Source organism: Amblyomma americanum, chromosome 9, assembly GCF_052857255.1.
Source record: "Amblyomma americanum isolate KBUSLIRL-KWMA chromosome 9, ASM5285725v1, whole genome shotgun sequence".
Classification (NCBI taxonomy): Eukaryota; Metazoa; Arthropoda; class Arachnida; order Ixodida; family Ixodidae; genus Amblyomma; species Amblyomma americanum.
The window spans coordinates 48302434-48319654 of NC_135505.1; the positions used below are offsets into that span (position 1 = coordinate 48302434).

At 44.3% G+C, this 17221-nt stretch overlaps 1 protein-coding gene across 1 annotated transcript in view; it reads right to left on the reverse strand.

Annotated features, from left to right (window-relative positions):
* Window positions 1-15242, reverse strand: part of LOC144104618 (uncharacterized) — a 202331-nt gene extending 187089 nt beyond the window's left edge. Inside the window, exons 1-3 of the mRNA XM_077637736.1 lie at window positions 15093-15242; window positions 14424-14549; window positions 12761-12864 (exon numbers count right to left, since the gene is read on the reverse strand). Coding sequence (XP_077493862.1) covers window positions 12761-12864; window positions 14424-14519 — 200 coding nt within the window. The 5' untranslated portion in view covers window positions 14520-14549; window positions 15093-15242. The remainder of the gene's footprint in view (window positions 1-12760; window positions 12865-14423; window positions 14550-15092) is intronic.
* Window positions 15243-17221: the final 1979 nt, after the last annotated feature.

Below are 17221 nucleotides of genomic sequence, written 5' to 3' on the forward strand. Positions count from 1 at the left end.
TACGGCTCGCTTTCACTACAAGGATAAAGGGGAACATTCAAGTACTTGCCATCGGTCATCACCCAATTCACATTCGCAAGAAAATTCGGAGGCACGTTGGCCATCTAAACTGCTTCAGGCGAAAGCCTTTTCTCGCGACTTTGGCTGCTACTGTTTTCTGCCTCTATTAATTATCTATAATTAATAAATAAATATTTGATACTAATTATCGTCACCTGTTAATTACTAATTACTAAACCTGGTGTTTTTCCGACCATTCTCTTTTTTCACTGTTCTCTGTCGATTTTCGGTGGATGTGACGTCGCACCGTTTTTTCGACGCAATTTTTTACAATTTTGACTATAATAGATAACTAATCATTCTACAGTCATCAAACTTAAATTCTAGTTTCATATTTTTCTCCTCTATCTGAGGCAACCGTTCTTTTTCTCCTATCTTTATTAAGAGTTATTTCACTATGCTGTGGCGACTTCAGGTGGATGTGTCGTCCTACCGCTCCCGTGGCTATATGGACGTCCGCACTATATCGACACAATTTTCACCTTGAAAGGGATAGGAAGGCACAACCAATTTAGTGACCACCATCTTCAATTCGAGAAACCGAAACTATTCCGCCATTTCGACCCTTGATGTCACATAGTTCCGCCTGGATCAACCATATTGGACCGTGGTGTCATCATTGGCACGCGGCAGGTGGTTAATTGTTTCTACAACGCTATTGTACATGGCGCTACAAGTCTCACTGCGAGATGTGCTGTTTGCTAGTTGCTGCCACCGATGTCGCTATGATCTCAGGATGATAGCAGACCCCACGAAATCTCAAAACGTGATGAGTAAGAGCTAACGCTTTTGAAAAATGCGCACAGTACGGTGTACGCCAAGTCTGCAGTGGGGCGTCCAGCTGCGTTTCATCAGGATTGCACTTGTCTGCTTACGAGCAGAAATGCGAAAGCCTCCTTTTTCCTCTCTTTCTCTCCATTTTTCACTTTTTTGTTTTGTATAATTAGAAGTGTGGCAGTATTAATTTTTATTTATTTTATTTTCATCCATCTTTATTGCTTAGTTTTATTTCTTTTGTTTTTACATTTTTATACTAATTAAGCCTTCGCACACGTCTACATCAGTTTTCATCGTGTCACAAAACTTGCTTGAAACGCACGATTTATTCTCAATGAATGAATTTTTAAATTAAGTTCAATTCATTGACCAAAACAAAACTTTTTCATTTCAAATAAAAATTTAGCACATTATCTCCACAGAACGACATAATCGTGCGGACAAAAATTGTGGACAATTTCTGCTGACGCGACATAACAATATAATGCTTTCGCGGTAACACAATTATTTCATTAACTCTTCATCGCCTATCACACGCCAATCAATCCTCATTCACAAGAACCACAAGTTACTGTGATGCGATTTTTTCGCTAAGCAGCCCCTGATTATAAGTCACTGGTTGGAGACCCTGCCGCCAGCTGGGGTCTGAATTTGCTATTAAGTTTATGCTGCACCAAACACTGATTCGTTTCATTTTATTTATCCAGGGTGGCTGCTACGCCTCTATTTTCGCTACCCCAGTTCAGGTGCTTTCCGTAGCGATGGCAGGTGCCGGGCCTAGCAATGATCTTTTCCTTCCTTATTGTTATTTTAATAACCCACAACTACAGTTACTATGAAAACATCGGTAACATTCTGAAGCTACCGTTAGCATGAAAAGAATTTTACGCGACAGAGTACGCAGCTTGTTCAGTCTAAATGTCGTCGGCGTAGTAGTATTGATGACCGTGTGTCGAAAATAATCGGGAACTGCGTAAAAAATGTCGTATCATAGCAATTTGCGCTTCTATTGATTGATTATTAATTGTTGTGTGACACGCGGTGAGGAGATTATCAAGGCTTTGTAATTAATTGTTAAATTGGTTAAATAAAAATGAAAATGAAAAAGGGCGTTCAAGCGTCATACGCTCAGAATGAAAAAGAGAATGCTTGAATATTGTAATTAAGAAAATTTAGTGTGTATTTCATAAAATATTTAAATGAGACAATTGAAAAAATGCTGATGGTTTAACTCCGGTTAAACCGAGTGTGTACACGAAAATTGACTCGAAGAAGACGTGGCTTCGCTCGCGGCTTGTTACTGTCGTTTCTCCAATTCTTGATAGCGTCGTGTGCCGAGCTGGTCCTCTCGTTGTCTCGGCGTCTCGGCCGCACGCTTGGCATTCCTGACCTCTTGGGCTTGTTGTCGACTCGCCTTAAACCACACCACAGCCTCGGGATCCGTTGACGTGGCTTCCCGCAGTCGCCGTTGATGTCGGTCGCAGTATACACGCAGGCTTTCCGCTCGTTCACCCATCTTTCATCTTAAGAACGAGCGCTTCGCACCCTCTGCCAATAAAGTGGCCGAGCAATAACGTGCATCTGTTGCCCAACTGCTCATGCGCCGTCACTTGTAGCTACTGAACATGCGCGACGAGTGCGCCGAGGCTGCGGAGTGGGCGGCGGCAGCGGCAAAAGCGCAACTCTGACGTGACGCGCGGCGCGCCTGTTCCATAGACAGTCTCGACACGAGCAGGGTAGCGTACAGTCTCCCCTACCATGAACTATAACCATGAACTTTTGTATAATGCATATTGCCTTGTTGGACTACGATCGCCTTTGTGTTGGCACTTACTTGACCTGTGTTATTTTAGTGTATGTGATGTCCCACTCCTGCGACGGCCTCAAATGTGAGGCCAGCAGTATGTTCAAATAAATAAATAAATAAACGAGCAAGAGACTCTGCAAATTGACAGCATACTACGCAAAGCGTACAAAACGGCACTCACACTTAATGTCAACAACAACCGTAAAGCTAATGGCACTGGGAGTATCGAACACCTTCGACGGCCTACGGGAAGCGCAACGTAGTGGGCAACTATACAGACGCACTCAGACCAGAACGGGAAGACACCCACTAAGGATCGACCACGGCACACAGTGACCCGTAATGGTCAAGAACACTTTAAACTTGTCGCCAATGAAGTCTTTTTAAATTCATTCTGTTCCTCGGCGAATGCACATTAACGGCTCCGGCTCGGCCCGGTGACCTTGGCTTTACATAGCGTAGTGAAGCTACCGCTTCAACAAAAATGAACGATGCGTTCAAAGGTGTTTCTAACGGGCAGGGAGTCGCGCTGAACAGGCGATTGTGTTCCGTGGACTCCCTGGCTGCGCTGCAGCACGCTGTCGCGTTCCAGTTTTAAAGGCGAAGCGTAATCATCGTATAATTTCTTTAAAGCAGCCCTCGATTATTTCCCACTTGCGGTGCGACTACACCGACGGCTTTTCGACTAAGCCTGCTCTATACGCAGTCGCGTAAAACTGCGCCTGTGTTGACATGGAAAGCTACCGCGGACTCGCCTGTAAAAATTCCGGGCGCCACTTTTTTGACCTAAAATGCAGTGAGACCAGAGCCTTTAGCGCGATGTTGCTGCTTGTGTGGCTGATGTGTGGGGAAGATGTTCATTGCGAGGAAGATGTTCACAAGGGTTAGGCGGCATCCTTGCATATCGGCGTTCAGGAGGCGTCTGAGTGCGCGCAACTGCTTCCACGTTGGAGGACGCTTAAGCTTTGTCTTTAAAAACGGGACGCAACAGCGTGTTGCTGCGTCCACGAAACGCCATCGCCCGCACGGCGCAAATCCTTGCCCTTAGGACAATTAAGGAAAGGAAATGAGGCCTGTCTTACATATATCGGTGGACACCATAACCACGTTTGATTGACAGCTATGGTGTGATTTCGCGGACGGGTGAGCGGACGGACAACGACGAGCCATTAAATGCTTTTGTCTTAAAACCTCCGCCCGTCCCGCACGTTTTGTTCTTTCAGTCTTTCCTCCTTACGTTTTTAAGGCGAAAGCATTTAATGGCTCATACTGGCGGTCATGACACCTGTCCGTCCGAATTCAAGCTCTTTGAACACTTATGACTAAAAAGTCATTGGTCATAGTCATTACAACCAAAGTGGTTGTTATTGTTAGCCTATCAAAAGATGGCACATGCCGACACTGAGGGATCGACCAAGAATCGGGTGGCTATTAACCTGAACGCAGTTAATAAAAAGGAAACGCACGTGGAAGCGCAACACCGATGAATTCTTCCTCATGAACAGAAAGGGATGAGAGTTTTGATTTCAAAATTATAAGAATTACAATAAAGAGAGGGATTAAATAAAAATGATTAAGTCAAAATGTAATAATTGATAGAAAAGTTTGGAACACTTAGCAAGGCAGTCGCTGAGATTCTATCAGGAAATTTAGAACAGCTGTACAAACAGATCTGTGGCTGAACCCAAATGTGGTGGCGCCAAATGATAGTAAGAGCGGGCTGCTCAAACTAAGGCCAAGATGCTGCAAAGGCTCCTCCAGCAACCTTTTACTCAGAGAGTTGAATCGGCGACAATACAGCCAAAAATGTTCTGTAGATTCAGGCTCGCGGCAAATGCACAAAGGGGAGATTGCGCCAAACCCGACATGTGTAAATAGAAATTTAGTGGGGGGTTGCGGCAGCGCAGCCTCGTCCGTGATACTTCAAGCTGCCGAGAGCAACAAATTTTCCTGCTCCAATAATATTTAAAGTGCTCATAATCCGCCAATGTTAAAAGTGTTGTGTCTTGCGTGCTTAAAAACGCACGTCGCCGAAATCTAGATGCTGTAATATAGGCTGTAGCCGGGATGATTGGCAACACGGGGCCGCTGACGGAAGCGTTTGCGAGATTGTCAGCAATCTCATTTACTGTCACACTGCTGTGACCGGGAACCCATACTAAATGAACAAGGCTCAAAAGAGGAGGAAGTAGGGATAAGAAAGTTGTTAAAATGGGACCGTCAACATGTGGTGCGAGGGACGAACACAAAGGTAAAGAATCAGTAATTACTGCAACTGCTGTAATAAGGGGTCTAGCTTGCGTAGAGCAAGTACAACTGCTAGAAACTCTGCTTGAAAAATAGGGGTGAAATCTGGAAGGCGCATTGAAAAGGACCAGTCTAAATGCGAGCAAAATATTCCCACACCTGCTTTTCCATTGCATTGCGATGCGTCAGTGACTATTGCTATATCTGTAGGTAGGGTCCTCAGATGATCTTCTAGTAGCCCATTTAGAATACTCAGTGACAAAAGTTTTGCATTTTTTGGGAATATGGCTTCGAAAACAATGTGGATAGCGGGTCCATTGCGAAGCACAGGAAGGATATCATAAATGTTTACATCTAAAGGCTGAAGTAATCTTTGCACAAACACTACCTGAGGTGAATTGAAACGAGACCAGGGGACACCAAAAGAGGAGGTCGGCTGACAACAGAAAATGCTTTGGGGACGGTGGAAATGGGATTCATAGACCCTGAGGTAAGTTTGCACAGTTAAAAATTGAAGTCGTGATAAGAGAGGCGGAATGCGCGCTTCAAGGTACAGCACACTGGTAGCCACAAATTTTGGAAGCCTGAGGCACATGCGAAGCGCTTCCCTCTTTAAAAGGACGAGAGGACGAAGTTTATATGTAGCCGAGCCTGAAAACAACACTGATCCAAATTCTAAAATTGGCCTGACATACATTGTGTAGATCATTAATAGCGCATCTCTGCGCATGCCGTACCGGTGATGACATATTCTCCGTAATTATGTCAAATTCATTAATTACGTATTTAGTCAACGTCATTAGCCAAATTAATTAGGCAAAGTCATTAGCCATAACCAAAGCCATTAGTCATAATCATAGTCATTAGTCATAGCCAAAATCATTAGTCAGAGTCATTTGTTATAGTTATAGTCAGTAATCATAGTCAGTAGTCCAACCAATTTTCTTTTCATTTTCCTTCTCTTACGGCGTGGTTCGGGTGTCCACCAAGACGTGCTACAGGCTTCATTTACTTGAATTGTGCAACTGGCAACGCGTCGCGCCGAAAGGACTGCGGCGTTCCGTGAACTCATTGTCAACGCTGCAATACGCTTTCGCGTCCCACTCCAGACGCCTCCTGAACGCTGATCGGGAAGGATGCCGCTTTAACGCTTTCTGTAGTCAGTCGTTATCGGCATCTTCCCCACACATCAGCGATACAAGCAGCAACACTGAGCTAAACGCTTTCGCCTCACCGCGCTTTAGGTCAACAAAGTGCCCTCTGAATTTTTTACTGGAGCTGGAGCCAATGAGCAGGCCAATGTAATTTGCTTTCCATTCTTCCTTCAGTAACAACCACAAAAACCAGTCTCATCGGCCTTGTGGCAAATATGCACGGTGAAAATGAAAGAATAATTTAGAATTTTTAAAACAAATAATTATTTGCGCTCCAACTATTGGTGAACCTAGTTAGTAAGCGACAGCTGCGGTGTATTCGATAAGCAGACGCGGCTTGGCCTCTAACGTTGGGTGCGTTCATTCCACATACTGGATAGGCACCGCACCCAGCCTACCAGGTCTCGGTTAAATTAACGGTTGATCGCGAGATGTTAGTAACCTAATGAGCGCTGCGGCCTATTGCTGCAGTGGCGTGCGTCTGCCACAACGTTGCTAGCACTAATGCATACAGCCCACATCTCTCTCTCTCTCTACCACAGCGTACCTCAAAGCGCGATTGAAACGTCCATTGCCCCAGAGAGGAAGTTATGCGCTTGCCATTTCTCAAAATCATCCGAGACAACAGTGTTTTCAACGCCAACACCAATCAACACAAAGAACGCCGACGGTCTATAGCTTCAGTGCCGCGTTTCTGCTGCAAAGTTGTCAATGTGAACGCATGCAGCGCACGAATGTCACTACCGCCGCGTAGCTTAAAGAGCGACTGAGGTGTCCACCGTCTCAGGGCGCTCAGTTATGCACCTTTCCTTTGGCTTCGAAGAAAATGGAACATTGGTTACGAGGTAGCTTTCGCTTCATAAATAAATCAAGGTGTTTGAAATCGCTAACAAAGGTGTTTGCCCTCAGTACTGTGAAATATAGTCAAGAAGTCATTCAAGCTCAATCACAAGACAGCGCTTCTTCGCCGTTGTTTCAGCCTCTCGCGTCACCGGAGGCAAAATTTAGGCTCAGAACGAGGGGACATAGGGGGCCCAAGATCTTTGGCGCGGCCATATATCAGTGTCGCCAGCGGAAATACTTCAAGGAGGAGGGGGGGGGGGGGGGGCTGACACAGCGTGTTTCTGCGAACACAGCAACGCACCTTCTCTCTCCCCTGCTCTATCACCCCTGCCACGCAGTAGGTTCGTGTAACAGCTCAATAAATAGGACGATTGCTTTGGTAGAGGAGATAGAATTCATGGAAACTACCTTATTAGACAAAAAAAATTTTCAGCGCGCTCTCCTACTGGTGCTGGAGTCGACGGGCTTGAGCTTCACATAAAGCCGGACCCACCAGCCATTTCTGGCCGGCGGGCTGAGCGGTCCGTAAAGCAGCTTCCCAGAGAATGAGTGGGATTGGGGACGCGGGGTGCTGCCTGTGGGGAAGGACATTCCCACAGGTAGTGGAAAATGTGGGTTTGGGCCAGGGTTGCCAGATTGGGCTAATACTAGCCAAATTGGGCTACTTTTTGTCCGAGAAACGTCAAAATCTTTCTTTTGGCTATGTGGCTACTTTTGGGCTATATTCTGTTTTTTGGCTACAGCCTTACTGTGCTTTGTGCCAGAGATCGATGCATCTGCGGAGAGGATATATTCCTTGTTAAGCACTGTTAGCTGATAGCAAACACAACTTGAAATATTGTGTAGGCTTCAGAACAGATGGGGCAAGTGTCCTGTGTGGGCAGCCCAGCAGCCTTTACACAAAAATTAAGCCAGAAAATGTGTGCCTCTAAAGACTGTGTGCCATTTCCCAGAGCAAGCTTGTAATCTGGCGATCGATGTGCTACCCACCCACATTGACTGTGTGTTATATAATGTACTAGAATTCTTGTACTCGAAGCTTTCAAATCGATCACATATTCTCCAAAAATTCATCAAGCTAGAGGGAAAATTTACGCCACCATCACCACGGGCAATGTTACTAACCATTATTTTGGACATAGCCCGAGGTTTTGGCAGCAGTGCAGGACACCTTGTCATGGCCATCTTATTGTTGCACAAACATCAACCAGCGTCTGTGTGACAAGATGGGTCATCAGTGTACCTGCCTTGCGATGAATCACGAATCTGTGGGCTGCACTGGAAGACCACTTGGAAGAAATCGAATGTGTAGAACGCTGCTACGCAGCAAGAGTGCATGTATGCAAAATTGATACTGATGAGCAAAATTTACTTTTCGAGTCTGAAATCGCACAGCACACGGGCACCTTTGCGTTTTCCCTCCATAAAATCGCAGCGGTGGTTGCGTTTTATGGAGGAAAAACGCTAAGGCGCCCGTGTGCTGTGCGATGTCAGCGCACGTTAAAGACCCCCAGGTGGTCGAAATTATTCCGCAGCCCTCAACAACGGCATCTCTATCTTCCTTTCTTCATTCACTTCCTCATTTTTCTCTTCTCTTACGGCGCAGTTCAGGTGTCCATCGATATATTTGACAGATGCTGCGCCATTTCCTTTCCCCAAAAAGCAATTATATTAACTTTCTCTCCCTCCTTTTTCCTTTCCCTTACGGCGCGGTTAATTTGTCCGTCAGTACATGAGAGAGATACTTCGCCTTTTTATTTCTCCGAAAACAAATTATTATTATTATTATTATTATTATTATTATTATTATTATTATTATTATTATTATTATTATTATTATTATTATTATTATTATTATTATTATTATTATTATTTTGAAGCCCACTTATCAGGGAATCCGAGCGAATGAACTCCTTCAGTGCGAGGCCTCAGTTCCTGCTGAGATGGATGAGAAATTTTCTTTTTTGAATACTTTAATGGCCAGAGTTATAGTGTCTGCAGCTAAGTAGAAAGACAACGCGGAATAAGAGCAGCACATACTACATTTCAGGGCACGCAGTATGGGAGTTTCTTCTCCGAAAGCCTAGACAAGCTTCCCTCAGAATCTCTTACAGACATTTTCTCCTGCATAGGCTCTGAAACTTTATATTTGCGTGCAATAAAAGTGCACTGAAGAGGCTTCGTGCGAACCTGAAGCTAGTTAGCGACTATAGTGCCTTCCGTAACCAAAAGTTGCGAAGTACTCCTTCGATTTTAACCGTCGGTCATTCGGTGCTTTTATAGCGCCAAATTTTATTTATGCAATAGAAGAGTATCGCCAGCTCCAAACGAAAGTCGGCTATGTGGCAGAGGATACCAGGTTCAAAATGAATTCTGAGTAAGCGTGGGATATTCAAAAAATGTTGCTGGCAAGCCGATGTCCTCTGATGTCTAAGCTGGCGCTCAATGTTTTGTCAATACCCGTATTTAATGCCGTCGTTGAAGGAGTGCTCAGCTAGTCTTGCTCAATAAAACTGACCTGCGAAACGGAATGTCTAACTAGACTTTGCAAGCGCTCCTCCACGTGAAATTTGACCTGGCCAGGAATGAAATCCTACAACGATTTTAAACCGGCCAAGAGTTTTTGTTCTGTTTCGGCTTCAACATTATGTATGGCCCTAACAGACCCACTTCAATATCAGCTCATGATTCCTGAGGCTCCTTTCTACCTACTTTCTTCCTTTCATTGAGCTAGATTTCGTGCTATCCGCTATCTGCACTAGATTTTGCCTTACCATGTATTATATACATATATCTAGTGCTTCGTTTTTTTGTTGTGTTCAGTGAAATTATCATCAGCTGCATCTACACTGTATGCCTGAATGCATACCATTGCTCAGAGAGTTTATTGTGCAAAGCTATTTGTGTGTTGTTCTTTTTGAGATTTTTATTCTTAGAAATAAAAAACGACATTTGTGATGGATTTCGCATTTGCCTAATCATGAATTCGCTTGCATGCCAGCTTTGCTCCACTCTTAATAATAATAAGTAAAGGTACTTGTGGAACATAGTTTACATAGCTGAGAAAAAATTATAGCCTTTTTTCCAAAGTTTGGGCTACCTAAAATTTTTGCTTTTTCTACATAGTGGTTCTATGGAGGCCAGTTTGGCTACCTCTGGTTCCAGCTATCTTGCCACCCTGAATTGGGCACGCCACAGGTGTTACAGTGAGGGGGGAAGCTGGGGTGAAACCATGAGAGACGGTAAGGTGAAAGAAAGCAGACCACTACTTTCGCCATGTGGCGCTCGATAAGGGCGACAAGGTACTATGCGGTGGTGGCAATGGCATGCGGCTGTGTTTGTAGAAAGTGATTATATGATGACATGCAGAAAAGTCTGAAGAGGCCTCTTGCACAAGTTGGGTGTCTGATTGTTCGGAGTCCAGGAGGAGAGTTCTCGGGCTAGCTTACGGCAACTGCTGGGCTGTGTCCACCGTTTCTACACACCCCCGCCTGGACACGCCAGTTCGTATGTCCTCATATGTTTGGTCGCCCTCTCCAATGCGCGCTCACCGAAAACGCCGCTACACGAGACGCTCATGTGAAGCCAAAAAAACGCTGCCCTGCGGTTCGCCCTTTCGTGTGGTCCACTGGTTTGCTCGCCAGCGCCTAACGTGCCTTAACACAGCCGCATTCCTCTTCGCGATCTCTTGGCTATCGCCGGCGTTTACGCTACAGCGTACACAGCTGACCCGCTGCGGTGGCTCAGGGGTTAGGGCGCTCGGCTACTGATCCGGAGTTCCCGGGTTCGAACCCGACCACGGCGGCTGCGTGTCGATGGAGCGAAACGGTAAGACGCCCGTGTGCTGTGCGATGTCAGTGCACGTTAAAGATTCCCCAGGTGGTCGAAATTATTCCGGAGCCCTCCACTTCGGCACCAATTTTTTCCTTTCTTCTTTCACTCCCTCCTTTATCAATTCCCCTACGGCGCGGTTCAGGTGTCCGCCGATATGTGAGACAGATACTGCGCCATTTCCTTTCCCTAAAAACCAACCAACCAGAACACAGCTGGTTCGGTCGGCAAGCCGTTGCCGTTGTCGGTATCGCGTGTTGGAAATAATCAGGGGCTGCGTAAAAAAATCGTATCATGCCAACCGTTGGTCGCAGAATGCTCCGTATTGTGTCATACTACTCAGGGTATAGTGCAGCATAAACGTACTAGTTAAGTTAGAGCCTAGCTCACGGCACGGATTCAAACCGAAGACCTAAATCAGGGGCTGCCTAAAGGAATTGTATCATGGTAGTTTGTGGTTCTAGTGATTGATGATTGATTGGTGTGTGATAGATGTGTACAAGGTAATTAAATAATTTTAATTAATTTATGAATTAATGTAGTGAAGATATCAAAAAATTAAAAAAAGAGGTTGAAAGGTGTCAAAATGCTCAGAGTGAAATCACAATGCTTGATTATGCCAATTACGAAATTTTATAGAGTGTAATTGAGAAGTTAAATATTGAATCAATTGATAAAACTCAAAAATTAATGAACCATGGACCACAACACTATCGCTTAAAATGCTGAAGGTGGAGCTTAAGTGTCGTCTACATATGTCATTGTGTAAATTGAATACTTCTGCATTCTACCTCCCTCCCCTATCATTTCTGCCAGTCCCCTCGCCTTTTTCATTTGATTTCTCCAGTCTTCCTGCTATCCCTCCTTTTCCGCTGCCCCTGCTCAGGTGCTTTCCGCAGCCGGGGCTAGAAAAACCTATTCTCTCCTTTTTCCTAATATTTTTAATAAACGACTGCTACTACTACTTAAGTGTCCTCACCAATTTTTCCCTCCTCTGTGCTCTGCGTTCACTCTATTTTTCCTTCGGATGCGCTCGTTCGCTGAGAGTTACGCCACCTCATGCACCTCAACGCACGAACAGGTGCCTGAGAGCGGCACTCGTAAAGAACCACATGCCGCTGTTGCGATCCGAGTTCAGGACCTCAGAATTTCGTGTCCTGTGCTCGACTAATTGAGCTTCAGCGATGGTAATGCACGACGTACTACGTCCGCCGATATGAACCATGGTGGCGCTGGCGAACACTTAAAGGTTGTATTACAGGCAACACAAATGATATCGTCAGCAGAAGATTTGTCAGCCCTGGCCTTAGCTCAGTTGGTAGAGCACGGGTCGCGAAATTCGGGCGCCTTGGGTTCTAGCACCTTTGGGACCTTTGGGTTCAGATCTCTTGAAGGTAATTCATTACAAAGGAGCAGGAAAGGACGCGGTTGCTTTTACTCCTCTTTAGTAAAGAAATATCTTTTATAGAATACATAAATACACTATTCCCCTTTCTATTTACCAAATTTAAAATCTTTTTTTCATCAATACGCTGCTCGAACTGAGCTATGTGCTGAGGTGTTCACCTCTCACATACTGCTCATCCAGAATGTAATTCTATACGTAAAGGGAGCCTTACAAAAACACGAGACCCAAATATGCTGTCCACCATTATCTCGTTCTGACAAACAAGCAAATACACATGCCACTTATTGATGACCATATACAGGCGCCACCTTTGTAGTGCGCCGTCAGCCAGCACTGCCGTGCTCTCAGACGGTATACATGCTGAATTAAGCATTTCGTTATGCTTCTCAACTGAAAATTATTGGTGTTAAGATATGAAAAATCGATTATGTGTATTCCTCGATGCATTGAGTGCCGCACCAAATCAGTACCATGGACGTTTGAGTGACAGGACAGCACCCCGCGCGTGTAGCATAACGCAATCAGCGGCTAACAGAAACGCGAACTGCCTGCGTGAATTATGTTTGCCTGTCGCAGCGCTCTTGAACTTTTACGTAGTCTACAAAAAGCTGCAGCGCTCTCGGTGGCACTTACGCCGTATCCGTAGCGAAGCAGAACACGCGCAGGGTGAACCCGTTGAATAAAGGTCTGAATAATTCGTCTGCCTTCCACCTTTCCGGGAACGACGGCCAGCCGTTCTAAAAGGAGTTGAGGGAAAAGGATCAAACACGATTATTAGATAAAAGGTCGAGCTCGCGTACAGCTCTGCCTGCAGAGTTTCACCGGACACAAACCTGTGTTTATGTATTGCTCGCAGAGAATTTGAGTTTCTATATACGTGTTCGGACATACCGTGCAAGCTTGTTCGTTGCTGATAGGCACGTTTATTCGAATAACTGCAACCTTGTGCTATAACTTTCACGTATTGCTCCTGGTCAATCACTGAGTACGCATTGTTTAGTGGAGCGCCTAATTGATACAATTGCATTTTCGTCTTTATTATGCAGCAAAAGCAAGTAGCTATTGTTCTAGCCACCTACAAAATTGTGCTCTACTTTTCCTTTCCCCATCACTCTTTTCTTATGTACTACCTTTATTGAAACCTATATGTTCTTGCACTTATGGCGTGCACAAGAAAGGGCATGGTTCTTCATTTACTGCAACAAAAATTAATCAGTCGGGCACCTCTAGAAACTACCGAGGACATATATCTGTTAAAAATTTCCTATGTATGTTCTAAAAGCCATTCTAGATTTCTCTTGTGGTCAAGGTAATTGGTCGTAGGTAATTGTTCCTTGGCACGAATTTCACTTTTATATGTTATAGTCTATACTTTAACTATACCTTGACAAGAAGCAGCTTTGAAACAAAAGTTGTATGACGGCTATTAAACTGAATACAAATGATAATCTTTATCAAATATCAAAACGCCATCTTTGTTACAAAGTGTTTTACCAAGAAGATAGCTAATCTGAAGATCTTTAAAAAACTCCTAGTTCCGCTTGGCTGTTTTAAAAATGAGGTACGGCACATGTGTTCATGTGAAGTTTTCGTAGGGTTGCAACGTGGCACCAGAAATCTAAAGACGCACACATTACATTACACGTGCTGCGTCGTACGTAGCAGCACGTAGGTAGCGCAAGCCTGTGTGAGCTACTGCTCACTCATTAACAGGACACACGATAACCACAGCAAGGTCCACGTGTGAAACAGACAAAGGCGGAGAACGCTCGGCTAAATGAAACTGAGAAATTTGAAACTGCAAGAAGCAGCGACGCGGTTGCAGAGCACTGCGTGCGATATTTGTAGGATTCAGGTGGGGATTTTGCAGTAGTCATGGTAATCAGTTTTTATCCCCTATCAAGGAAATTATGCCTAATGAATGTACGTATTGTCTACTGCGCCTGATAATTTTACCTGTATTTCGTGTCTCTACAAGCTCCTGCTTACATTACCTGCCAATTTGTATTTTTTCATTAGTTCAATTTTCCAGCCTTCTAAAATCTCTACTAGGAAGTGCAGTATTCGTCAACGCACCAAAATAAAAAAGCACATTCTTTCCTCATACGGCACCACGGCTACTCTGATATTTCTTTCCTTTCTTCAGGTTCATGGGCCTAGGTTCTCTATCAATTATATGTCAGCCTCAACACAAAATAGCATTCAATTGGATGGTGAAAGCAAACAAATATTTGGGTTTCTATTCGCACTGGCAGCCTTCAACCCACTAGTGACCCACATTGTTGCGTGTTCTTACCTTGAATATGAAGTGAACGCCGTTCAAATAGCTGACTTCAACTTGTTTCGCAAAAACATTGAACGGCATGATTGTCTGCGGTGAGTACTCAGCCATAGCCCCTCCTACTTCTTTGCCCAAGCGCTCCTGTGAAGGTGAGAAATTAAAGCGCTTACATTACATTTGCGACTTTTAATATCGTTGATTTTCGTTCTATCCTGCGGTTTCAAGTACAATTAGAATGAACAAAGATGCAGTGTCAGCAGCAGGCGAAATGGTCGCTTGGGTGTTTTTGTAAGAGCGAGGGTTTCGTAACAAGGGCAATAATATTGTCCAATGACGATGTTCCGCCCAGTGGGAAAACGTCCCAAAATGCTATGTTTTCACCGCCTTTAACCGTGTGATTCGGCAGGCAGCTCTTCGTATGCAAGAATGCATCCGTGCCCACCGGGGGCTTGAGCAATGCATGGAAACTTTGGAGTTTCCCTCAGGGTGGCGGGCACGCCGCGTTCCTCATACCAATCTGCTAGCTGAATGGCGAACCGCTATCAGGAAAAGCATTCGGTGCGTTCTGCCTCGACAAGGAATCCGAAAGGAGCAAGGTTGTTACCATGCATGTTGGACATCGCGGCTCGCTGCCCTTTGATGCATGCTCTTCAAATTTACAGGGCTGAGTGCAGCGCTACTCACGTGAGGTCGAGAAACGACGAGGTTGCCGTCTGAGAGCACCGAAGTTAGAGAGAGGGCAGGGTCTCCAGTGGCAGACTTTTCCAAGAGGATTCCGCTGGCAAGAGTTTGGAGATGTGTGCTAAGATCAGACGGCGGGCTTTTTATATCAGCGGCTGGTTGACTGGGACCGCAGCGATTTGCTGAGAGGGCGGGCGTCTGATTGGTCTGGCCCGATTGCGTTTGCGTTGCCGGGAGTCTTTTCACCAATCGAGACCCGCGTAGGAAGCGACTCATCAAGGCGGAACCATTGTGGGAAGACAGGAGGGCTGTCTGCATTGGCTTCAGTGTTTCGGAAGGCAGAAACGGAGCGAAAATGGATGCAGCTGCGCAGAAAAAACAGACAGGCTCAGCTCCTTCTTATTTATTATACTGCATAGGGTCGGCGTACATTGGGTATGCGTTCCGGAGGAAGCAACATTAAAAAAAGAGAGAAAAGCATGGTAGCTATCTTAGGGGAGAATTTAATCGAAATGATTGATGAGGAGTTTACAGTGATTTTGGCGGAGTTGGAAGTTATGACAGGTAAAATTTAGAAAGCTCGTCTTTCATATGCAATCAATTTTAGTACGTCTTACATAATAAAAAGAAAATAAACTCAAAAGGGTCATTGTACAGACAAGAGGACCCAGTCGACAAAACTGGAACAAGGGGATATAACAATTTTCAAAATAAATGGCAAAACTTTTTAACACAGGTCAAAATAATGCTACAGTGGAAATGAAAAATATACACGTGATCCTAGTGCAACGAACGAATACGTCATTACGGAAAAAAACTAGCACGGAGTAGGAACTGAATCTTCCAATTTGTAGTAAAAGATGTACAATTTTTTAAGCCAAATTTTATTCTGCATATTTGCTATGCTTTCCTTCTACTTCTCCCCTTCAGTACAAGGCAGTTACTGAACACTAGAAAAACTAGCCGAATTTAAGCTCTAGCGCAGTGTGAACAACAAAGGCAGATGTTGCGATCCATTCGCGCGCAGGCAGTGCACTTATGGTGAAGCTGCCATGGAGGCAGTGGTGCTCAAAAGTGCACGTACAGCCACAGCGCACAAACCCAGCTAGCCACATTCTCTGCGAGTTGCTAAAAAACGTGGTAGTTGATTAGAAAGGCGTATTTTGTCGCAGCTTGTCTTTCATATTACTCGTAGTATATTGTGTTTTGTTGAGAAGACCTTTTATTATTATTTTTCAAGTCAGAACGCGGACAGTTATTTTAACTTATAGCCCTTAAGGCTAGTAGTGAGTCTAAGCGCAAAACAATCACAATAATACTGGCAAACATTACCATGACAGGACAAAGTCACAACATACTTCAAAGCGCAAAAAAGGTTGGAGAAAAAACTATAAGACTACGAGGTATGGTCGATTGGAATACAACACAGTAAGCTGCAAACAAAATTGCTAAATCAAATCACGCAATTTTTCCGTGTCCTATTTTTCCGTGGACATTAGGAAAACATAACTTTAAAAAGCCGAAAATTTTGTTCTTTCACTTCATTTGGCACTTTATTGCACACATTGAGACCACTAAATTATAGGAGTCTGTGGTAGTACATATTATGACGAGATGGAAAGTTAGATTGTTGCAATTCTTGTTTTTTATCATTGGTAGTCTAAACAAACTGAGGGGCAGCTCGTTGTTAGTTTTCTAGTTTAGTTCACTCATGGCTCTAAAACCGTTACAGTGTAAGCAAAAAGCCAGATGTTTCCAGGTAAAGCGCTATGCATTTACCTTCTACTTCGTTCCATGAAACTGAAAAGCTCCAAAGTCACAGCTGCAGATAAATATGGCCTTTTTCAGGAAGAAGCTCCAAAGGTTAAGACAACCTTGACCTATAATTGGAATGAGTATGAACCTTCTTTTATTATATATATATATATATATATATATATATATATATATATATATATATATATATATATATATATTGTAACGGAAAACAGGGAGACAGGTCGCTAACCAGCAGAATACAGCAAGCAGCCAGCCAGCCAGCGCGAGACACTTCAACGTCTTCGAAGACACTTCAGCGCCACCTGAGAACACCAGGTGGCATTACTCCCCCTCCAAAAACAAAAAAAACAAAA